General features: G+C 41.8%; 1 protein-coding gene across 3 annotated transcripts in view; it reads right to left on the bottom strand.

Annotated features, from left to right (window-relative positions):
- Positions 1-24,744, bottom strand: part of MTMR2 (myotubularin related protein 2) — a 62,827-nt gene that overhangs the window by 28,837 nt on the left and 9,246 nt on the right. For all 3 annotated transcript variants that reach the window (XR_014617005.1, XR_014617006.1, XM_084226418.1), the window contains exon 2: positions 12,063-12,168. Coding sequence is in view for 1 of the 3 variants with exons in the window: in XM_084226418.1 (XP_084082544.1) it covers positions 12,063-12,168 (106 nt within the window). In the remaining 2 variants the exon portion in view is untranslated. The remainder of the gene's footprint in view (positions 1-12,062; positions 12,169-24,744) is intronic.

Below are 24,744 nucleotides of genomic sequence, written 5' to 3'. Positions count from 1 at the left end.
TCATCACTAAGATGGTTTATGTAAGAAACAGATACAATGACCAAAAACCAGTGGAATACTCTGCCTTGCCTCTAAGTCAAACCAGGTCTTCATTATCTTTTCCCCACAAAAATGTTGTGCTTGGTAACTGAATCTCTGGAGGAATGAAGTCCTGTTACACACCAGAACAGCCTTTATTTCTGTCTTCTTTTACCAAGTAACATCATGTACCCATCCCACCTGTCAGCAGTTCTCCCTCTAGATCAAACAGCTCTCTAAGAGTCTGAGAATGGGAGTACCTTAGAACCTAAACACACATCCTGGCTCAGCTCAGAGGGTGTGAGGACTTTGTGCCACCACCTACCTTTGTCCTCTGCTCAAGCAGTGACTTGGCAGAACAAACCCACACTGCTACATTCAACAACCACTTCTCTACTCCAGGGTCCCACCTTGTGTAAGCTCCAGCACAGTCCCCCCAGCTGAAGGTGCAGAGCTCTCTCATGCCCTCCCAACTACTGCCCCAAAGACAGTTTTGTTGAGGCAACCTCAAGATCTAAGCAACAAAATCATTATCTCCTTTGCTTGCATGTATGAGGTCAGGGAAAGATATTTAGGACCTGCTAAAAAGGTAAGACTGCTGCAATTCAGGGTACTGCAGTTCTGGCAAGTCTCTCCAACCACATGTTCACACTGCCTCCTAACACAGCAGCCAGCATGCTGCTACAAAAATCCCTCTCCTGGATGATGTTCCTGCACAATTTGTGCACACAGCTCATCCTGAGCAGGTGCAGCCAACAGGGGTGGCAGAGAGTGGAATTGCAAGCACACTCTATGCACAGGTCTTAGAGGTCTGTGCACAACTGAACACTGTTCTAGAAAGACCTGAGAGGGCACATGACACTCTAAATTCAGGGTTTGCTTTTTGACCATGAAGGAAACAGCCGATGTGCTTTCCTGCTGCACTGCCTGGTGAGGCGCCTGCCTACCAGCGATGCTGCACAGCCTGGCTGACAACCCCTGTCCTGCGCTGGCCGAGGCCAAGCCAGGACTGCCTCCTCCTGCCCTCCCTGCCAGTGCTGTCACTGCTTCAGTGTCTAGCTCAGTCAAGATGCCTGGGGTCCACTTTATGGCTTTTATACTGGAAGTTTTTCCATAACCTGGATCATTTTGCCAGGACTAGCTTAGAGAATGACTGCAGGAGTGAAGACAAGCAAAAGCCAGGCAGGAGAGAGGGAGCGGCTTGAACCAACCAGGGAGAGAGTAATTTTATCCCTGGACACTGCACAAGCCTCCTGATAATGAAGATGCATGAGGAGAGCGCCTGAGGTCTCTTCTAGCCAACTACCAGGTATTCTTTTGTAACTTTCTCCAGAATGTTTGAGTCCTGAAACCCACAAAGGTCAGATTTGGCTTCACACAACTTAAGGGGAGAAAGGTTTGTGTTACCAAATTGTTGTGTAACAGTTTTCACAAGTCCACAAAGATTCTTCTATCCTGAATCACAATAAAAATGAGCAAAAGGAATCTTTTTTGGCTTAGACAATATTAAAATGTACCCTTTTTTGTAATTTTTTTCCTTTCCTCTGAGTTAATCTCTCCTTGGTAACCTCCTACACACTCCAAGTCACTTTGCACATTTTGAACCAAGTTGCTGTGCATAAAGCCACAGCACTGGTTCAACACGTTCAACTTGACAGCATGAACACCTTGCTTCTCTATTACTCCTTTCCCCAAAACCATGTCTGCTCCATCTACTGAGAAGACAAGCTCTCCAAGCTGGGAACTGCTTTTGTTCCAGCTACACAGTCCTGTTTTGTTTCCTACAGCAGGAAGGCGGTCACTTAACTGGTCCCTTGACATAAACATGTATAACCTGCCTGTACAGACAAATACTACGCACACACCAAGTCCCCTTGCTTCTGCAGCCCCTGAACTCGGATTTGGAATGTCTCTGTCTACCTTGTGAGCATGCATTGGTCAGCAGCAACAGCTGAAAGACATGCTGCAGGGACAAGAATGCACATGTTGTACGTGTATAAAAACATACAGAGAGAATGAGTAGTGTTTAAAAAAATCTATCTTTTTAAATACGGAATTGAAACTCAAAAGCCAAGTGAGAGGTTTAATCTCCTATAGGAAAATATCTCTCTGGTACTTCACATTTAAAGGACTACCTGAGAATATTCTGGTTGTACTTAACATATCTAAACTTTCCTTTGCTCCCTTTTTTTTAAATGTCTTTTTTTCAAGAAATGGAAAATTATTAAATGCCCTCCTTCATCGCCATTTTTGCCACTTTGCAGGCAGTGTAGTCAGTAAGATGCAGGAATACCCATTTCACCTGAAACTGGAGATCTACACCTATGCTGGTCCCCCCAGGCACTCTGTAGCAGTTGGTGGAAAGCAGGATACCTAGGAGATGCACCTTTAGGATAAGTAACCTTCCTCTCACTGAAGGCTAAGAACTAGGGTAAAGGAATGCCAGTGCAGATCTGGAAGGGCAAATCCCCATTCTGGTCCTTCCTTGTGGTCAGCATAGCAAAATCCAATCTCCTGGACATCCCCAAAGAATTGAGCAGTCATATCCTACACATTTCAGAGAAGTTCAAACATGCTGTGTGCAGAGAAGCAGCAGAGAATGACCCAAGTCAGATACAAATACTGCATGGATTTAATTTAAATAGGCATGACTCCAAAGCTTGTAAGACAGGCTGTCTTAGCTGAGGTCTAAAAGACAGCTTTTGTGTCAGAGCTGGCTCTTGTCTGCTGTCACAAAGAACCACATAAGGGAAGTCAGCCTTCCTGCAAAGACTTAGCCATAGGATTACTTTTACATATTTGATTAATTTATTAACTTTGCTTACAAATTAACAGCAAAACATAAACACTTACATAACTAATGCTTCTCTACTTTAAATGCCTTTTGGGGGTGGGTCTCAAACCATGTTCACCTATTCCTTCCCCTGAATTGCCCTACCATTTCATCCCTTTCCTCTTTCATGGCTGTTTCCATCAGTCAATCAATGAAGGACAGTGCCACTATGGCAAGTGCATCAAGATTTATCTTTATTCCAATGATGGTGTAAAAACGTCTGAAACACAACAGATAGAGAAGCTCTTTCCATTCACGCCAGAAAAAAATCCCCACAGCGGTCTAATTCTGTCCAACTGACATTGACAGAAGCTACAGAACTGACACAGATCTGTGCAGAAACAAGAGGAGTATGCTTCTGTAGGACAGTTTTTCACAGGTGGATAGGTTTCTTCTCTAAATGAAACATTTCTTACAACAGGAAAAAAGGCACATTTTTCCTGGAATTTCACTGCTAAGGTGCTTCTGTCTTCTCAGTGTTCAACCATCAGGACCACAGAACAGAAGCCATGCTTACTTGACTGCAAACACTGCACTACACTGTGGAGAATTTCAGATGCCATTTCTGGCTATTTCAAGTGTACTTGGAGAAGATTTGTGCACTAAGAATCCTACTGGAAATGCAATAAAACATAAATCAAGCAAGTAAATGGACTTTGGTGATTATTTTTGAATCATTAGGAATAACACAGGAGAAAGACTATGGGAAAGAACAGAAATATCTCTGCCTGACTGAGGCACAGGGACTTGTCTGAGGATTATGACCAGATGGCTTGAAAAACTATGTTAGAGACATTCAGAGCTGCAGGATATTAATTGCAGGAAAATGCTTTATGTCTTATTCCTTAGGGATATTAAAAGTTGAAAGGGTAAAAGACAAAACACCGTGGACACATGGATCATTTCAGAAGCGTACACAAAGAATCAAATATACCGTCCAAAGACCACATCAAGCCCATTCAGCTCCTAAGAGAGCACTTGGCCAAAGGCAGCCTCCTAGCTTAGTCAAAAAAAACCCCAAAACACAAGAAGTACTTCAGTTATCAAAAAATGTTCTGACAGCAGATCACGTATTACACTACTCTAAAAACAATAATAACATACAAAGTACACTGCAACTGCCTTTTGACTACTCCTTCCCAACACAACTAAAAAAAACACAAACTGTGATCTCTACCTACCGTATATGTTTTGAGGAAGCATAAAAGTGCTTGAGAAATCACTTGCTTACTTACCACTGTCTTGAAAATCTTTAAAAAGAAGCTGAAGGTTATTCTATGGAAAAAAAAAAAAATACAGTCCCTAAAGTAATATAAAGAGACTCTTCTGCAGGAGGAAGCAGCCACCATGCAGTGTTTCCCTGGGGTTTTCTGCTTTGTTTTCTCCACGATGTTCTTCTCCACTCAGACCCAAATGTCCAGTGACAAAGAACAGCCTCTCTGGGTTCCCTGGGTTGGTGAATCTCCTGGGCCCTTGCTGCACAACTACAAGGCAAAGCTTAGAAGCTCAAAGGAACACATTGTTGAGGGCCACTCGTTCAACCACGGCTGGCTTGTCTCTTCAAGTTTGTATGGCTTGGTGCCTCAAGACAATTCTCTCATTAGGCTCTGACAGAAAGTCGTCATTGACTCAACTCAGCAACGCTCCCTGGCACAGAAGGTTGCAGATATTATCTATTCAGACAAGTCCAACATTTTTTAATACAGAACCTTCTTCACTGCCAAGGATTCCACATATGTCTCAAACCACAATGCCTCTGTTCTCCATGGGCTGCTCAAAAACTTTGGACAGCACATTAGCTTGACTCTATCCTTTATTTTTACTGAATTTTGTTTAGCAAACAACTTACATGCACAAAGAAGATTAAAAGTTTCAAGGAAATCATTAAACTAGTTCTGTGAATTTCGTATCAACAGTCTTAAGTGACAGAAAAACACTCTGACCAAAACCAGAGTTATAAATTCTACCAACTAATATAAGTCACAGAATACTACCTCAGTTACTAGGAATTTCACTTTTGAGTTTGATACAGATAATTACATATTTATATTGAGCAAACAATCATACAGAAGGGAACAAAGATGTTTCATTCTGTGCAAAAGCATCTACAGAAAATCAAATCTTGGCAGGCACTGCATGCAATCACAAATCCATGTACTCCCTTTAAATACCATGCTTGTTCATTCCTGCCTGATCTGTCCTTCAGTTTACAAAACTGTAACTAACAGGGGGCAGGGGGGGAAGCCACCTCTTACCTGGTTTTACTCAACAAAAAGAAAATTCTTGCACTTTGTAGCTAGAAGAAATATGGCAGTCAATTAAGAAGAGATGAAAATATTTTTTGAGAACATATGAAGGCCATTTGCTCATTTGCTTTAGCTTTCCAGTCCTAATAGATGGCAATCATAAACGCTTCCAGAGATTTCTTTCACTGTGCATTACTCCACATTCTAGCCTTTAGGTACCTCTATATAGGAAAAATTAGCAATGTTTGCTGTCTTTGCTCTTTTCTAACTAGATAAGCACTTAGGGAGTATTATTTCCATGTAAAGGAGACAGAAAACTGACTGCATCTGGATTTTGCCCCTATCTAATTTGCATGAAATCAATATTTTTCAACCCAGAGGTTGGCTACTCTGTGGGTTTGCTTCAAAGAGGGAGGTGCAGAAAAGGACTTACTGGGGAGAGGTGCAAGGAGGGAACCTTTTCCATCTCTTGGGATATTTTAAAATGAAAATTACTATAATTCTTATGAAATATGCAGCACTTACTATAAACTGGAGTCCTCGAAAAATGTAGCAGCGGCTAAATTCCAGTCACTGACAGGGCTGTCCTGGCATGACCACGCTTATGGACAAGAGCATCATTCATTCCCCAGAGCCAGTCCTTTGTGCCTTTGTTCATCAACAACTTAATGCTCCAAAGAAAGGAAGCCCATTTTCCCCAGGCACACAAATGCAATTCGTATGGTCAAAAGCAGAATTTCGAGATCGTTAAAATATGTTTCCCTGGAAGACTTCCTTACTTCTCTTCCACGTCTCTTTAAGTCCCTCTGTTTGACACCTTTGATAACATAAAGCACTGCCTGTTCTTGGGTTTGGCCCTTGGACTTTGTCCCTGTGTACAAAGGGACCTATGGAAATACAACTGGCAGGTCAGGTGAAGGCCACTTCTGCCTGCATAGCTTCTACTCCTGTACAGACACGTGAAAACGTGAAGTGCACCTCCATGTGAGAGCAGAACCGAGCGATGATGCAGAGAAATACACGGTCAAATCTTCATACAGTGACAGTAAAAAGATGAACAGTTTATTCAATTTCACTGCTGCATCACCAGCTCACATCTAGCCAAGTGTTTTGTGACCACAGGTCAATTATCTTCACCATCTGGTGGCTTGTGCAATACAGTCTGTAACTTAATAGCAGTCACAGTCCAGTGCACCAGGAAGGAAAGCTCCCAGCATGGAAGACATCTTTGCATTTGCTACGAACAACTGGTGCTTACAGGCAGCCTCATATGCAAAGAGTCAAGGGCTAGTCTGAAACAGGAATATTTATCTCCATATATTATCACAGAGCTGACTGGCAGGGCCGAAGGTTTTCAAATACCATAGAGGAGCTTAGGCAGAGATTTTGTCATGATTTAGTGCTTTCAAGCTAGCATCACTCACTGACTGAAAAGTCCCCTAAAATCAAACCTGAAAAACATTGCTTAAATGAGTGCTTAGAGTTTAAAACGTTATGTCACTCTCTAAACCCAGCTCTTGTTGAACATGTGTTACACATAACCAAAGCCTGACACACTTCCTGCATTGGCAGGGAGATAGTAATGGAAAAGCTCACTGAGGCTAGTTTTAGTGATTTACAGCAAAGGATGGAGGGGGGGGAATCACATCTTTCTTCAATATGTTTTTCTACTAACAATATACGTGCCCTACAAAAAGCTAGTCTAAGCTACTTTGCACTAAAGCTAGAGTAAAGCAAAGGTGGCAAAGTCAGTGACTGGCATTTCAATCCATCCTGCCCAGTATCATCTGAGGGACAGGATTCACCTCAATTGTAGAAGTCTACATCTGGAGATATTACTCTGCACTCTCTCCACAGTCAGAAGAGAAACACATGAGGTCCTCAAAACAGATAAAACTGTACCTTTACTTGAGCCCAGTTAAAGCTGGGATCCACAGAAATCACTTGCTGCCCCTCAAAGTGTGTTCCCAACATCTGCACCAAGGACTTCTCTAGCTCAGCTCCACTACATTCTCACCTAACATGGGCATATCCTTAAAGCTGAGATAGATCAGATCATATATGATCTATATCCTTCTACCGAGCGCAAAGGAATTGTGGTTGGCTAGCTTCAATGCAGACTTGCCCAAACAGATTTAATCCAGGAAACCTAAGGAGACAGCAACAGTATCCATTTACTGTTTTGGAAGGAAATACTCCTTCATATACCTTTTGTCATGCACCAGTTATGTATCTTACAAAATAAACCACATGGACTTGTCTACAGTTTCTAACAATACACATAATAGAGAACAAATTAAAGTTACAAGCCACTCTGTTTCTTCCCATTTTAAACCTTCAAGTCCTGGGAATGCTACAATAATATTCTTGCACCTCATGCATTAATGTACTTACTGTAAATCCACCAATCCCTCATATATTAAAGAAGAAAATCATTATGTAGGGAACAAACAGTCATGAATGGTCATATTTAGTATTTGGTCTGGATTCAGAGGGGTATCAGTATCATTGTTGCCCCTAAAGAGGAGAACAGTTTAGCAGTCACAACAGCAATGCTAACAACAAAGATTTAAACCACTTTTTCTGAAGGCTGCACAACTAGGCAGGTGACATGGATCTGCTGTATTTTCCTTCTTTCTAGGTGCAAGAAGCAATATAAAGAAAACAACATATGAGTTTCCATCCTTTGGTTTAAGCTTTTGCTGCATGCAATCCAAAAGCAAACACAATAGGCCTTAACAAATTATCAGGCAAAGGTTCTGCTCTTAAGGGAAGTGGTAGCAGGCTCTAGGGCTATATCCACTGCTTCTCAACTGCAAATGAACAGGATACAACACTTTTGTAAGGGCCACTCCAAAGCTTTGAACATGGTAAGCTTCAGGCATCATCCTATAAAGCTACAGCTACCTAAAAATGAAAATCCCTACTGATAAAAGATAGAGCAACAGCAAGAAGACTTAAGTACTATAAAATGCACAGACACATCTCCTCATATGCACAGGAGAAAATACTGCCCAAAGGACTTAGGAGCAAGAAACTCACTGTATTTCATTAACCACCATCTTCCCAGATCTGTAACAGCTATTTATACACTTCAATCCCTTTGGCAAAATTGGCTTTAAGGTGTTTTTAACATCTCAACCCAAATTACAAAGTATCTATGGATTTCCAACTCCATTTTCACTTCCAACTTCAATTCTGTTCTTGCCTGACCTATAACTTATGTTAAAACATATGGCAGGGTATTTGCTAAAAAATCCCTCCAAGATATATATACCCTAAATCAATTCTAAACAGCTTTGGATTTAAGATCAGGAAAGGGGTGGAAGGAGAACCTAAGAGTGCTTTGTTATTTTTCTGTTGGGGTTTTGCTTTGCTGTTTTTTTTTCTTTTTTTTTTTTTTTCCTATGAAACTAACTGAAGCAGCCAAAAGTTATTTAGAGTTAGTTTATGAAGTGAAAATTCTGTAAACTTTCTACTGGAAAGGCAATTTAATCTCTGTTCCAGATACTGACACGCTCAATATACATTAACAAAAAAACAAAACAACAACAAACCTTCATAAAGGTTATTATTAAATACTTGGGAGAAAGATTTAGGAAAAATACTGCACATGAATTCAGTAGGAATCCCTAGTGGCTGTCTCATTTACCTCATTACACACATGTGCGTGCACACACAGAGTGTTAATTGCACTCCAAAAGAAAACTGCAGGCACAGACTGCAAGAAATTAGGTGGGTCCATCCTTTGGTTCCCTCCTCCCAATGGACGCCTACTATTCTTCTAAAAATTCCCCAGAGAAAAAGAGAGTGCTAATTGCAGCTATCACAAAGTGTTTTTCCATCGTCACAGAAATTTAATTCCTAAATTTGAGCCAATGCACACGCAGAGGCAGAGACCAAATAGAGGTAGGAGTGATGATGAATCCACAGAGCAATTCACTCCAGCAGGAAAAATTCAAACACGCAACAAGAGAATAATCCCATAACTGGCGTATCCACATCAAAATTTTGAAAAGTTTATTTTCAGCCTCTTAAAGCTAACTGATGCAACACCTTCCTGTGAGAACATTGCATTGCCCAGGCACTTGCCACCCATACCACAGAGTCACCACAAAATACATCAGTTCCCTCTTCAGGGCTTGCTCTCTTCCATTCTTTCAGAAACAACGTGGGACCTCTTTTTGTCCCACGGTAGTGAGATGCTTAGCTCAAATCTCAGTACCTCAGTACTCAAATCCAAGTAATTCTTGGGAGTTCATGCTGTCTTGTGCCAATGAAAGCTGCACAAGATGCTCAGGTGTGTAAGGAAAGAGCTGGAGTAGAGAACATGCTTGTGCCACTGTATCAGTCAATGGTACTGCCTCATCTGCAATATCCAAGGCAAGGCCACATGTCAGAAAAGTTCAAAGAAAACAGCAAAAACAATCAGGACGTTAAAAAATCTCTCACAGAGCTGACTTTCAAAACTCATGGAGCAGTCACATGGCAGAGATGTCAATTTGAAGAAACCCAGACAAAGAATGACAAGCCCTGGGAAAGAACATCCATTGTCCTCAACTTAAGACCTGAAAGAAATCAGCATTAGCTGGCCATCACTCATAACAACTGTTCCCTTTGGGAGCTGGCACCGGGCTGCAAGAGGAAGCCCAGGGAGCAAACACTAACACACCAGCACTGACAGCAATGATTAGAGGACAGATGGTGGGTCTGCAGTTGCACTGGCAATACCACCACAACAGGCTGTACACAGGTACAGAACAGATCATCTGACCCCCAAGAACTGCTCTCCAGCATAAGACACTCTCAGAATGAGAAATGAAATGATGAATGCATGAGCTCCTCAAGGAGAATTAAGTCAATCTGTAGCAGTGGAAACTGTCCCTTTCTCCCTATACTCTAGTACAAATAGAAGCATGGGAATGCATTTTCTCTAGGTCTGCCTACTACTGACAAGCAGCCACTGGAGTGTAAAGGAATGACCCAGCTTTACACCTACACGCAGCTGCACGGCAGCCACTCACACCACCTCTGCAAGAGTAAACCGTAGGTGAAGCACAGAAGACATGTGCCAAATTGTGTTCACACAGAGTTGATGCCAGCAGAAGCAGGTGCTCACACTTAGCCTGCAGTGACACTATTGTAAATAAGTAATCCTCTGCTTACCATCTCTCCTGAAACACTACTCTAAAATGAAAGAGGAGCTGCATTTGTTCCAACCAAGGCAGAACTTTAGATTGCTTAGAAATAAAAAAAAAAAAAAGCAGGCAGGCTGTGAAGAAATCACTCCTGCATATTATAGGAACTGTAGCACAGCATGAAATATGGGCTCCTAATGGCCTCCAGAAACACACAGGCATCTTCTGCTCAAAAAAAAATATCACATGCAGCTAAGTGAACATTCCTCCGTGGACACTGTTTTTGATTGCTAGTGAATACAGAGGCTCTGTTGAATGGGAAACCAGACAAGCTGAGGAGAGCTGGAATCCCTGCCCAGACAGCTTACAGTTCACACAGATAAGGTGACAAAAGGGAGGAAAGGGTCACAAGACACAATCGGGATTGCAAAGAAAACATGCTGAGCCATCTTAACCACCAGAAGGGAAAGACAACTTCAGTTCTAAAAAAGAAATATTGGCTTGGGCTCTACTTCTAAAGGTAGTCCTCAAGTGTCACAAAAACTGTAAGAACACAAGCTGCACATCAAAACTGAAAAAAGAATTCCACATATGCAAACTTCAGTAAAAAAAAAAAAAAGAAAGTAAGTTTAATTTTTTTAAATAATATTATATATATAACATTATATTATACGGTCACAGCTGTAGCAGAAGTTGCAATCTTATTCATATCAACAAGCCATTTAGCCTCAGTCTAAAAATTATATTTTCTGTATGTTAGAGTGACTGAATAGCCTAACTTCACAGGGGGAAAACTTCAGACATATTACAAATTTCCATACCTAGCCACGTTCAGAAGATAACTATTTGTATCCATAGGCAAAAGGTGCAAACTATCATAGAATGCACATAAACTACTGATTAATTTCCAAATCTTAGCTTAAAATTGGCTAACAAGCTGCCTTTTAGAAAGAAACATTCATATACTTGTCACTTACGAACAGGTGGACTCTGTTATTAATTATGGATGACTAAGACAGCACTCACGGGATGAAAAATCATCACAGTTGTCAAAGGAATTAGCTTTTTACTCTGAGATTTTTATGCAATTTTACTGTGTTTACATTTTACAAAGATTCTTAACCACAGCTGAGAAATGCTGAAGTTGTTAATACAATGTACCAGTACCAACAGTTTTATACCCAGAGACTTTTTTTTTTAGAGCTAAGATATATCAACAAACCCCTTGGTTTCATAAGAGGAACATCAAAACTCCTGTGACACTGAAATAGAACTCTGAATTTATAATTAACTAATATAACAGCAGACTTAAAAGAACTCTGGACCTTTTTTATGTCCGAGCAATTCATTGTGACAGAAGATTATTTTTATCAGCTCAGAGATTGCAATCTTTCTCTGAAGGAAGGTACTTCCAAGGACTCAGAGTTTACAAACAGGCAGGAGCTCTCAAGACTGAACACCTCATGTATATACACATACACATAACATATATACATAAGGAGGAAAAAGTATATACAACTGACAGTTGAGGATTTCACTTAAAGCACCTAAAAGAAAATGGAGCAGCTTTGAAAATTCATCTCCAAGTGAGGATCACAGAGTCAGCTTTTTCAAGATTAAACAACTTTATAAAGAAGGACATCACATGGTAGAGATTAAACTTCAATTTCACCTGTTTGACTTCAGGTCCTTTCAGTAATTTGGCTAAATATATTTTGGCATTACTGAAAGCTGACATTATTTTACCATAGCAAACTCACAGAAGCATTATGTTCTATGAAGGAGGTCACATTTTTGTATTTTTTTATTTTTTAAGACAAAACATACCCTTAAATCTGGAGAGAAGTTGTCTGCTGAGGTGGAGATGGAGTCAGACGACAAAGCAGAAGCAGATTTTGTGTGAGTGGAATGGTCCGACTGCGACGTGGAAGCGCTATAAAGAGAAACACCAGAGCGTATCAAAACTGTGCTCAAGAAAGTTCAAAAGCTGACAAGCCCAGCCACTTGCTTACAGTCATATCAGACATTTCTCACTGTTCCTATCCTTTCCACTCACTTATTCAGCCCTCAGCAGTGCTTTAAGAGAACCTGTTCTACTTGCCATTACTAGGGATTACCAAAGCGTACACAACTCATTACTAAAACTCGGCTCTGACTGAGCCAACATTAACACAACCACCAGCCTGGGCACAGGAACACACTCAGTGCCCGAAGCTGAGTGAGCAGCGGCAGAGGAGCTGCAGGTTGAGCTGTGTGTGATGAGAGCCTGAGCCAAGAGGCCAGAAGCACCAACCCTTGCACAGCGAAGGGCCTGGGGACCTGTGGCCCAGCCAGGTGACCGGACATTCAGAGACAGGGCAGGAGCCAATCACCCCAGACCTTCCTGCATTTAGACTGGCAGGGTAAAAAAGCCCAGGGGTTCCTCCACAGAGGTACCAGCTTGAGCTGCTATTTTGTTATCTAGTTACTGCACCAAGATTAAGTTATTTTAGGGATCGAGTCATCTGAGACCCTGCTGTGGGAAATGTGGGGTCAAGATGGTAACACAACTTGGTCTGTCTGTGAGCGTGGGGTGCATGGCTGCAAAGGGGCTTTGCTCCCAGCTCAGGTGGTGAGAGAGCGACTGTCAGACTGGCTCCTGGATGGTTGGATGGGGAAGTTTCCTTAGCACTGGATCAAATCCTAAATTACAGAAACTAAGGGCCTCCATTTCAGCCCTTCAGATGGGAGATATTAGTGCGCTGCAAGGGGATGAAAACAGACAGACTCCTGAATGCATGCCAGCACAGCCCCGACCGCAGCTGTACAGCGGTGGGAGAAATTCAGAATTAAAACTCTTTTCATCACACACAACTTTTCTTCTTCAAGGATACTTACAAAGCTGAGGAGAATAAAAAGACTCTCCCAGCATATGTCTCTGGTGATATAAAATGTGATTCTCTGAATAACAAAGCAAAACAAAAGTTTTCCTTTTCTATACAGTTTTCCTAATATAGCTGTAAACAATTACAATAAGCTTATATTTTACAGCATTTTTATGCTGCAACCCCTCCTAGAACCCTAATTGCTTAAAATTAGCATTTGATACTAAGGCTTTTAAAACCCCAGATGACTGCAAAGAAAGATCCTACGAGGTACAACGTTACACCCTGAAGTCACTGTACAGTGATAAATACTACCTATGCCAATTAATTCCCACACTTTTACCAACCCCACAAAGGTATTAGCTGGGTGTAAAGATACTCTTAATGATCAGCTATCAGACTTGCAAGCCTAGCCTTGGCCGAAGCAGAATACCAGCAGAAGTATTACTGTTACTACTTACATTAACTAGACATGTGACAACCTAGAAATAGCTGTATCTGAACTTCCAAAGGGCCTGGAGATTTGGTAATTGCCTGAAAATTGTTTTGCTGCTGATAAACAGCCACCAAAAGGCCACAATGTTCCTTTTTATTTCTATTCTTTGGAGTTTGGCAAAGTATTGCACAGGGAGTGTTAAAAAGAAAAAGGACCACAGAAAAATTGGGCTCTTGCTGGGAGTTACTCCTGTCTGTTCAAGAATTAGAGCACTGGCACCTCTTTCATCCTATGAAGTAGAAACTTCAAAATGGAACCTTCAGGAACAGTAAAAAGTTATTTAAAACAAATTGTACTGGTGTGCCAATCGATTAGCACAATTCCACTGAATGCACTTGTTGTACAAGGCTCAACAGCCAATCACTCAGCTTTTCAACATGCTCAACTCCTGTGGTGTTGCCAGGTAAACTCACATAATTCTGGATGGCCAGAGTGACTTGTGCATATAACTCATGCCCCAGCCACCCTACAGTCTCTGTTCAGGCAGAAAATCATCTCACACTAAAACAGCAAGAACTAAATCTGTAAAACCTCCCATTCTTGTGAATGAAAAGGCCTCATATAAGCACTGCATCTGGGTATAGTTTCACATTACAACAAAACTGATATAAAGTTGCTGCTGCTGCCGATGGGCTGCTCACATTCCCCTCTCCTCTGGACCCAGACTGCACATTGCTGCCATCACCATTGTGCTGGACAGGCATCATGGGATGCACGGTTCAATCTGCTGATCTGATGGGGCAGTAAACTATTAATAAACATGAAGAGAGTCTTCTGTTGAGTAACAAGGCTGATTGGATTCATTACATGGCTATATAAATCATCAGATGCAGCACACAGAGAGGGAAGGAATCTGTATCTGGAGATGATGAGGAAGGCTGAGAACACTTTGCGCACAGCGGCCTGCAGGCATGCTAAATTAGGCTTAGCACTAAACCACATTTTTACATTACTCTCCTTAAATGAGCTCAGACCCCTTATGTGTTCCCTTGAAACTTCTTTCAGCCTGGTTTCTGCATGGTCAGTCTTCACCTTCGTATTTGCACCCATTTAATTAACTTGACTTTTAAAAGCATGTTAAAAAAATAAAGAAACACTCAATTTAATCATTCCACAGAGCAGCATGTGTTTACTGTACAGCATCCTATAAGGAGATGGTACTTAGAGTGTACTTTAAGGTACTCAAAAGTCATCAATGAAGAGCAAGCAGATACTGTAGATGCCGGTATCACTGGGTGGCAAGCCTGACTCCTGTCCCTGGGTTCCCCCCTGTGCCTTCTCCCACACCAGCTCCAGCCGGGGGAGCCAGAGGCTCAGGGTAAGCCTCCAGAAGTCTTCCAGCTCCCTCCCTTTCAGGGCCCACTCTTTTGTGTATTTAAATGCATTTTAAAGGTCAGCAGCTCTGCTGAGTTTACAAATCCTTTAGCACAGGTGTAAGTATCTAAGCCAGGGCACACCAGCAGCTGACCTGGCCCTGTAGCCCACACAGGACAGCTTACTCAACTAGGCAACTACAGCAAAATCACAGTAACCTATTGGCAGAAGCATTTGCATCAAAAATTTAACATCCTTTAGAGACAGAAAGGGGAGCTGGGAAGAGCAGACAGGTTTAGTGGAGTGTGCTAGTCTCTGCCCCAAAGCAAGGACAAACTAGACCCAAACAGTTCCCAAGAGCTGTCTGTCTAACTTGCTCTGAACAGCTCCCAGGGAGGGAGAGTGCTAACAAAAGAATCAAAATTTCACCAGTTTTCCTGCTGACGTAACTTGTCTGCCCAGATACATTCCCAGTGACTGTTTAATACACAAGCAGCGATTATCTAATTATTGTAAACCAAAGATTTTTATGAAATTCTTAATTAATGTCACTTTCAAACTAAAACAACAAACAGCATTATGCAGGGGAAAAAGAGAAAGAAAAGGAAAAAGGAAGAGAACTATAATCCACAGCATGTCTGAGCTGTGAAAGTGTTTTGTGTTTATTGATCACACTTGGCTTCAAGTGGCTGTTAAAGAAGGAAAGCATTTGCATTTTAGGAGTGGATTTTCAAAAGCTCCCCACACCAATGTCCCTGTGCTCCTGCAGAAACCACCAGTGAAGCCTCCCTCCAGTGACAGCAGTGGGAGCTTTTGGGAAGCAACGCCTGCAGACACAGCGAACAATACCCCTGGATTATGCAGCTCAGCACAGTATGCATAGGTTGCATATGTTTGGCTCACTACCTCTGTTCTCATCTGCCATTTCCAGGGAGCTGAGATGGAAGGAAGGAGCAGACAGCAGAAAGGCCGCTGGTTTGTGGCTCCCTCCTCTTATCGTTGTCAGGCAGCTGCACAGCTCCAGCTCCACTGCTTAGCAAACTAATTAATCTGATGTCCCTGCATGCACATGAGAAGTTTATTAGCTTCAGTGGTTTAGTCAATCTTAGCTCCCCTTTGCTGCCAACACAACAGCAAAGATCCTCAAACCACAGAGTTACATATGCCTTTGGGTGGGGGAGAACAGGAGAACATCCTGACACCGGCACACAAACTCAGAATGAGAACACCAGAGCTCCCTCCATGCTTTGCCACCATCCCCTCTGCATCATCTCAAGCAAATCATTTACTTGTGCTTCTGTCATGGCTTCTGCACATTATCCCAGCTTTTGCCAATGTGAAGTTAAAGCTGTCTCGTGCAGTACTTTTGGCAGCCTGACGGGTATGTCTGGCATCAGTTTAATGTGCTGAAGACCCCACTGAGGACATTCTGTTCTCACAGGGACAAACCCCCAACAGCTGCATTTCACCAGTAAGGCAACACAGAGCAGACCAGAGGGATGGCCAGGGCATGATGGGCGCATGTAAGTGCTGGGTTGGGGGGCACCTGACAAACATCTGAGAACACAGGTAGGTTTGGACAGATCTCAGTCAGGGTTAGAAATCACTAGAGCTGTGCCAGCCATTGCTAGCTGCAATACTACTTAAACATGCAAAATTATGGTATTGGCTCTGAATCTGATTAAGGTTCTGGAAAACAACATATACTCAGATTCACAAAATACTTTGAGTCTGCCTGTAGAAAAATAAATGAGCTCCTGTGAGGAACCAGGGATGACCAAGGACCTCCTTGAGCTTTTCTCTTCCCTATGCTTCAGGACCAGACAGCTCTACCTTGTCCTTGTTGATGGATGCCTGTGTTAAGTATGAAAAGAGACCCCTTCAACAGGTCAAAAGCACCTTCAGGGAAAGCACCTTACTCCTGTGACTGCCATCCCTCTTTACTCCTCTCCTCATTCCTCCCCCATGCAGAAGCAAGAAACAGGTTTAGGGTGCAACTAACACTGATCTGTCTTTCATCTTGGTAATTATTTTTATTATTTAAATGTTTTTCTTTATAGCCAGATTTTGAATGATAAATGGTCCAAATGCAAGCTGTCAGCACAATGGTCTTATCCAATGTCTGCACGCAGTAGTAACCCTTTGGCTATAAGGAATACATACATGAAACTAGTAAGAGTATTACACTGGAAACTGAGCACAGCGACTCAACTCCTGATAAAGTGTTCATTGTTATTATTAGGACTATCCCACAACATGCCAGGTGGTTTTCAAACATAATTCAGACTCAGACAGATGCCCTCCGGTGGTTCCTGTTCGGGCAATTGAAAGCTATTACTGCACCCGTAGCAGAATTGAAGGTATGCCAGCATGCTGAGCTTAAAGTGTCAACAAAGATGGAAAGAAGCTGCAAACAGAAGTGTCTGCGAAGCACAAATTTGACCTGTTTAACTATGAACACGCAGGGGATATATTTTGGGGAAAACCCGTGATAAAGTTTTAAGCCACTTCAAAAAGTATCATAAAACGGCATTTGCCATCAATGATACAAGGTACTCTCCCTGCAATGTAAAAAAAGTGATGTATAAGAATAAAGCCCAGGAAGAGAAACAAGATTCATAGTTGCCATTTGCTCTGGCAATTGTTACACTAGGAGTTTGAATATGAAGTTCTTTCTTTCCTAGCACAGAGAAGCAATAGTTTTCCCTGGAAGTAGAAAGAACAAGTACAAGCTTCTGAAGAGGGTGCTTTGACCTTGTGAGGATCCAAGCATGGCAGTGAACCCAAGTCAGGTAGAAGATAAGCACAAAGATGCAAAGAAACTGCCAGAATCAAACCATGAAGCTCTGAAGCTTTAACTTGATGCAGACCAATGCACCATTTCTGAAGGACTGAGCTATTCTATCTATATCCTTGCCCCTGTTGTTGGGAACTTAATACAACATTCTTCATTCCTCCAAAGCCAGGACATTTTACTTTGCTGTCCTCACACTCCAGAGGAAAGAAAAAATCCTGCTCTGTGATCTCTGTGAAAAGCTTTCTGTGAACATCAGGCCTAAGGATGACCACTCCATACAACCTCTTTTCTTATATCGCGTGACTCAAGAGGAAAAGTCACAACAACCAATTTCATGTATCACTTAAAACCAAACAACTTCTGGCAAAATCTTAGACAGAAGTCACAAAATGAATATGAGGTGTGATCTGGCTAAACCATCTTAGCCTGTAAGTACTGAGAATGGTCATTTCTGAGCAAGCTCTTAGAAGTGTGCCTCATTCTGTTCAGCAAAAACACGAAGCATACATATAGCATAGTATACTACACTTCTGATCAGCAAGAACATAAATCATATACACCTTCCCAAAGACAAGTAAATCCTGCGCAGAAAGGGACTGGATACGATGAGGATGGTAGGACACTTGCACAGGCTGCCCAGAGAAATTGTGGATGTCCCATTCCTGGAAGTGTGCAAGGCCAGGCTGGATGGGGCTTTGAGCAATCTGATCTAGGGGAAGATGTCTCTGTCCATGGCAGGGGGGGTGTAACTACATGATCTTTAAGGTCCCTTTCAGCCCAAACCATTCTATGGTTCTATGATACTTGTTCAGACTGAAAAGTTAAAAAGAGACTTTTGTCTTGCTTAAAAAAAAAACCAAAAAAAAAAAACCAAAAAAAACCCCACCACCCAAAAACCCCCAAAACCTCAAAACAAAATAAAAAAAAAAAAAAAACACCACCAAAACTAGAGAACATAAAAAGGAAGAAGATAAGATTAAGTTCTGATCCCTAAAGTTCCCTTCCTAAATCCAGGAGCAGGAATATGCATATGAATTTAACACCCAGAATTCTCAAAAAAAAATCATGAAACAGAAGGGAAACACATCTCTGGAAAATATGCCACTTTGAGTTGCAGTACATGCACAGGGCTTGAGGACACCTATTTTTTTACTAATGTCTTAAAAACTAACCTGGCTCACTCCTATAAACAACACAACCAAAATCAGTAGTCAGTGATGAAAAAGCCACCTTTCCAGCACCTTCTTTATGAATATGCTATCTCTGTCAGTACCACAAGCAGCTGTTTCATTGCTCACAAAGATGTGCCAATTACTCAGACACTAATTGGCATGAGCTTCTCACACCATTTCTTCTGTATCAAACAGAATATTTTGTTTCAATAGTCACTGAACTGGCACAGAAAACAGGTGACAAAACGCACCACTGAGCAATACAGTTTCAGACACAGAGGTCATAAATGAGAAAAACACTGTAGAGGGCTAATTTCCATTTCCTCTCTTCCTGTTTTTTTAAAAGTTTCTCATTATGTACATTCCTAAAAATTAATCAAGGTGAAAACTGCAAATTAATGATGACGAGTGGCAAATACAATTTAATTCGAAGCTTCAGATGCCAAGAGAGCTGGGTCCAATTGATCTGCATTTACAGCAGGGCCATGAATAGAAGCACTTGTAGCACTTGGGCAGTTCTCTTACAAGTGTAATGCTCCAGAGGTATTGAGCGCTCCCCGCTCACTTCCCAAACTCAGACTGACAACACTCCCTGCCCAATACTTCCAACACTCCTGTTTCTTCAAGAGAAGAAAAAGCTAATACTGAAAAACCTCCTGGGTCACATCAGAGCAGAGGAGGAGACAAACCAGTGCTTGTTCCCCATGAATATGAGTCTGTCCTAGCCAGTACTGGCTGAACTGGCCTGGGACACCCAGCTGTTGCCCACATCAGACTGTCCTATTTGCAGCAGCTCTCTGTGGCTCTGTGCTAAGGCTAAGTAGTCCCCAAAGTCCTTATCTGTGTATACACACATACTCCTAAGGGTCCTCAGAAGTCCCTCATACACCCCTCTCCAGGCAAGCACTTGAAAGCTCTGTTGGCATCTTTCCGGATGCAACCAGGGCCTTGCAGCAGGAGCTGGGCACTCTGTCGGCTTCCAGTCTGCCATGAACAGGCTCTGCTGCTGTAAATTAAGTTTTAGCATTTTAACACCATACCTCCCAGGACAGGAATCCCACAGTGATTGGTACCACATGGGCCCATTATAAAAGGCTATGCCTTTCCCGAAGAGATTTCACTGACCAACAAAGGAGTGGTATCTCCAGTGAGCAGTGACTGGATCTTAATTCTTCACACTGAAATAAAAAGTCAAAACAGACTAATTCTACCTAGACAACAAATGCCACAGGAAACTACCTATAGCATACGTAAGATGCAGCCTTACCCCTCAGAGCACCCAGTACCATCTTTTTAGGCACATGCAGGACAGACAGCTATTAGTTTCAGGTGAGTTGACTGGAACTCACAATTTTTCTAAACATTTAAAGATCCCAGTTCAACCTCTGCTTGACCTGTGACAACCTCAGAGGGGAAGAACTAAAAGCCATAAACAAATATGTTTTTGAAGGAAAGAAAAGCACAGACTGCCAGGCTGCCTCTGGCATTCAGAGAAGGCATATATTCATATTATATAATATTGCACTCTCGCTATTTAAAAGGGCCATCAATGTCAAAGCTGACCATCATCTAAAAGAGAAGCCATTTTAGCAAATAAATCATGGTGCATGTATGTGACAGACCTAAAACAGCCCCCCGTGCCACTTGCCTGAATGAAAAAGTCACTTCTGCTGCCAAGCAAAGCCGGGTCTCAGTCTGACTTCAATGTTCCAATGGAGGAAAATGACATTTTTTAAAAGTTGATCCTTCCAAGTAGCATCCTGAGCTGAATACACAGTACATCTTTTCCCATGAGCCATAAAGAAAATGCCCAATATTTTAACTGTGAACAAGCTTTTCTAGGAATGCAAATTTTGCTCTCAATAGTTACACAATGGACTACAGTGTCACAAGCACCGTTCGTGCTCCATTAGTCATTCTTTTTTTTTTAAAAACTGAAATTCACAAAAGGCCTACAGTGTGTGTAGAGCAGTTGCTAAACAATAGGCTGATTGTTTAAAATATTTGCAAGATTCCAAGAATAAAGACCAACGCCCAAAGACAAACCAATATGCATCATGTAATTAATAACAGCAAGGAGCCCACAGTATCATTCTCTCATGAGTCAACAGTCCAGAAGGTAAAAACCAGGAAGGACAAGAGCTATGAGACCCCTGAATCAATATTCTCAGATCAGCACAAGAAAGATAACTACAAAATGATCCGTATTCATGAGAGGAACAAAAGGGAAGTTCAGTTTCTAACAAGCTCCCAGCTGGTATAAGATGATCCTAAGCTACAAGAGGAAAGAAGAAAAAAAAATTCAAGAAATTGTTAGACTTCCGCAGGGAACTGACATTTTGACTCTGCTCTACCAATTTAATTTCAGCCCATATCCAGGGAGTGCAAAGTTAGTTCCTACCTTCTGAAAGCAGGCTGATAATCCAGTATTTTGGTCTGATTCCAGTTCCTAATAGAAATGTTTGGATTGCAAAATCCAGCCCAGCACAAGCACTTTTGCTTACAGCATTAGGAGTTTGGGCAGGGAACGGCAGGCAAGGCAGGCATCCCACGTTCCCCAGGTGACACACAATGGAAAGGCAGCCCTGTCCATCTGGCTCTGCCCTAGGCCTTGGGAGGAAGGTCTGACAGACCTCCTAGAGATGGTGCACTTATCTGTGTGTGTGCTCCAAAGCTTATGGGTTTACAACCACCAGCACAGGCCCCTAGCACTGAGGATAAATCAAGCCTATAAAATGAAGAGAGGTTCAAAACACAACCCTGCTTACTGCCAACATAAACAAGGTTGTCTATGAAAACAGCACTCTCACCTGCTCTTCTCTGTGGCTTCCTACACAGTGGGTTATTGCTATGCTTCTTTTTGGCATCTCTGGTATTGTGCAGAAGAAGCTAGAGCCTTTGTTTTCAAATATCAAATGCTACAGAGGGCAGGACTGAACTAGAAATGAAGATCTTGCCTGCGCTGAGAAAACTATTTCTAGGTCAAAAAAATATGGCCGAGGTGGAGACATTCCAGCACCTCAGGCTTCAGATGGCTGAAGCAGTGCTGCACAGGGACAGACAGAATGCCACCAGGGAGATCGCTGATTGACAAGACGTCTGGCAAGAGATCTCCTGGGCTGTGATGAACCAGCACATGTCCTGACCTGCAGCTTTCTCCCTCAGACAGCCCTGGCAGCTGCCTCAGCCAAGGGAATCTCCCTGCTGCATGACTGCTCTGGCAAAACGAGAGCTCACTAATCCAACTTCAGGTTTCCCCAGGTGGTACAAGAACACCCATTTGCCTGCTAGCCCTGCCTGTGGAAAATGCTGATTGCAGAGCTGAGGACGTCCTGTGGCACAGAACTAAGACACCGGGGTGGTGCTGCTATCTCCTATATCAGAGCAAACTTGGATTTCCCACTGCACACACTGGAAAAAGAGAGCTGGCAACATCTGTCTACACAAGTACTTTGAATAAAGACAAAAGCCATGATGGAAATCCTACATACAATCCAAAATCACCCTTGCAGTTAATCAATATTTATATCTACCTTATAAACATTGACATCCGTCCTTTAAAAACTTATCAAGCCAGAGAAAGACATACAAGTAAAAAACTATCAGGATTTTGATGTAAATTCAGACATTCCCATGCCAAGTTGCAAAATTAGTCCAGAACTGAAGAGCAAGGAGAAAGAAAAAAAATGGAAACACAGAACAACAAATCTTTCATTTTCTTGTTAATTTTTCTTTTTTAGGAAAAATCTATTAACTTGTTAAAGGAAAGAAAGAGAAACAAGAATTAGATTAATGAGTACTAACCTTAGGACAGAAACAAGAACTCAATAAAAAGACAGATGTAACTTCTCTTTTACAATTTGTATTCTGGCAGCACCTCAATTTCTAGCTATGTACTAAGAACCAGTTGTGTTTAGACTAACCAAATATACATGTACTTCTCACAGTTCATGTGCTGTCTCAGTTTTTTCTTTAGCTTCCTTCCTATGTCCCTGTTTAAGAAACACCTTAGTTAGAACGTAACATATATTGTTAAACTTTCTGATTTTCTTTAAAACACATACCACACAACCCCCTCACCCCAATAAACCTAACACCCACAGGAATTAAAAATACCAGTGATTTACTAATCACTGACATTACTTGTTCCATCCTGGGAAAAAATCTAAAGGAGGAAAGGATGTATAAATATAGCCAATGAGGGGAGTCTTGTATCACCTAGCAAAACTGTAACACCTTGCTAAGCTTTCACAGACACTCCGCAGCCATGTGCTCTGCCACATTCAGCTCAGGAAAAAAGACTGGGAACACCTTTATTCTGTTGACAGTTCAGCCCCTGCATGAAACTAGTCCCTAACAAAATCTCAAGGCTCAAGTCAGATAAGTATTCAATAATTTAGCAGCTTTATTTCCTGAAATACCACCTAGGCCAACACAAGATGTTTCCAGAAACACAGAGCACTTGTGTGAGAAGTGAAGACTGAGAAGGGATCTCAGCAGTATGGCCAAGATGGGTGCCAAGGGGACGTGCCAGACTCCCCTGGTAGTGCCAAGTGACAGGATGAGGAGCAAGGGCCATAAACTAAAATACAAGAAGTTCCATCTCAACATGAAGAACTTCTAGGGTACCTGTTGAAAACAAAGGTCTTTCGAATTCTTCTGCCTTGCAGTGAAATGAGGAATACAAACTATGCAAGCTCATCTGAGGATTTTCTGTTTATCAGTTCTCATTCATCTGAAATGAGGGTTAAACTAAGATCACCCACAGCCACTTCCTCCTGCCACTTCTGCTTCCTTAAGCAGAAATCAGTGTATATGAAAAACCAAGTAACTCAAAAAGGAGTAGGATCAATGAGGTCAGAATAGCTTGCCTCTGGCTTGTGGGTAACATGGGTGTGTTTGCTTCTACTAAGCCAAGGGGAACCCAGGCAGTGGAGTTTAGACAGCTATTCAGCCTTCCCGGAGTGAATCCTTATCTTTGCTCTACTGAATTACTTGTGGAGTTTATTGATTCTGATGAGGGTAGAGACGTTTTAAATACCTACTTCCCATGGAGATATAGCAATCTGGACCAGTTCCTACCCTGGTTTCCTGAAGATCAGTGTCTTGTGGAAGAAAAGTTTGTGTTTAACTGAACACAGCCTTTTGCAGACCAGAGAAAGCAAATGGGAAGAAGGAAATGCAAAAATAGCAGAATATAATGTATTTCTCCAACTTGAGAGAAGCCTTATCCAAAACAATCTGCACATATTCATTATATCCTTTTCATCTAGGTATTCCCTTGTGTTGCAAATCAAACAATTTTTTTCTGTAAAGGAAAAACTGCTGTGCCCTCCCTTCCTATATTCATTTTTGCTTAAATGCAAAACTTGTCACAAGTTACTATTTTCACTCCTCTGCAACACAAGGCTAAAACTGTCTAAATGTTAGAAAAATTATCAGTGGACAAAGTAGACAAATATATACATATACATGGAGAAATGGGGCTTAGGAAACCAGACTACAAATCTCTGCTCTCTTCTCAGTTACAAATATATTTAGTTAACATGTAAAAAAGAGGGATGCTGTGAGTTAAGAAATAGCTCCTTCCTCTTTTGGAGTTGAGAACAACCCAAATTCAATGCTCTCTTTGCCCTTACCACAACGATGGGGAGGGAGTTCTGTGTAGGTGGTCACATCTGAATTACTCACTGTAGGCTCTACTTAGAGTCACTGTGGAGAAACTGAGATGACTCATTGTCTACAAAATTGATTCTTTCTTATTGTCTTAAAAAATAAAAAAAAAAAGAAAAAAAAAGAAAAACCACCAACCCAGAGACTACCAGAACTCTGTGTTGTTCCAATCAGATGAGAAAAATCTCATGCA

This window comes from Fringilla coelebs (assembly GCF_963513975.1).
Source record: "Fringilla coelebs genome assembly, chromosome: 2".
In the NCBI taxonomy this organism is placed as follows: Eukaryota; Metazoa; Chordata; class Aves; order Passeriformes; family Fringillidae; genus Fringilla; species Fringilla coelebs.
Note: the sequence above shows the minus strand (reverse complement) of the source record. Positions and strands in the feature narration are given on the sequence as shown.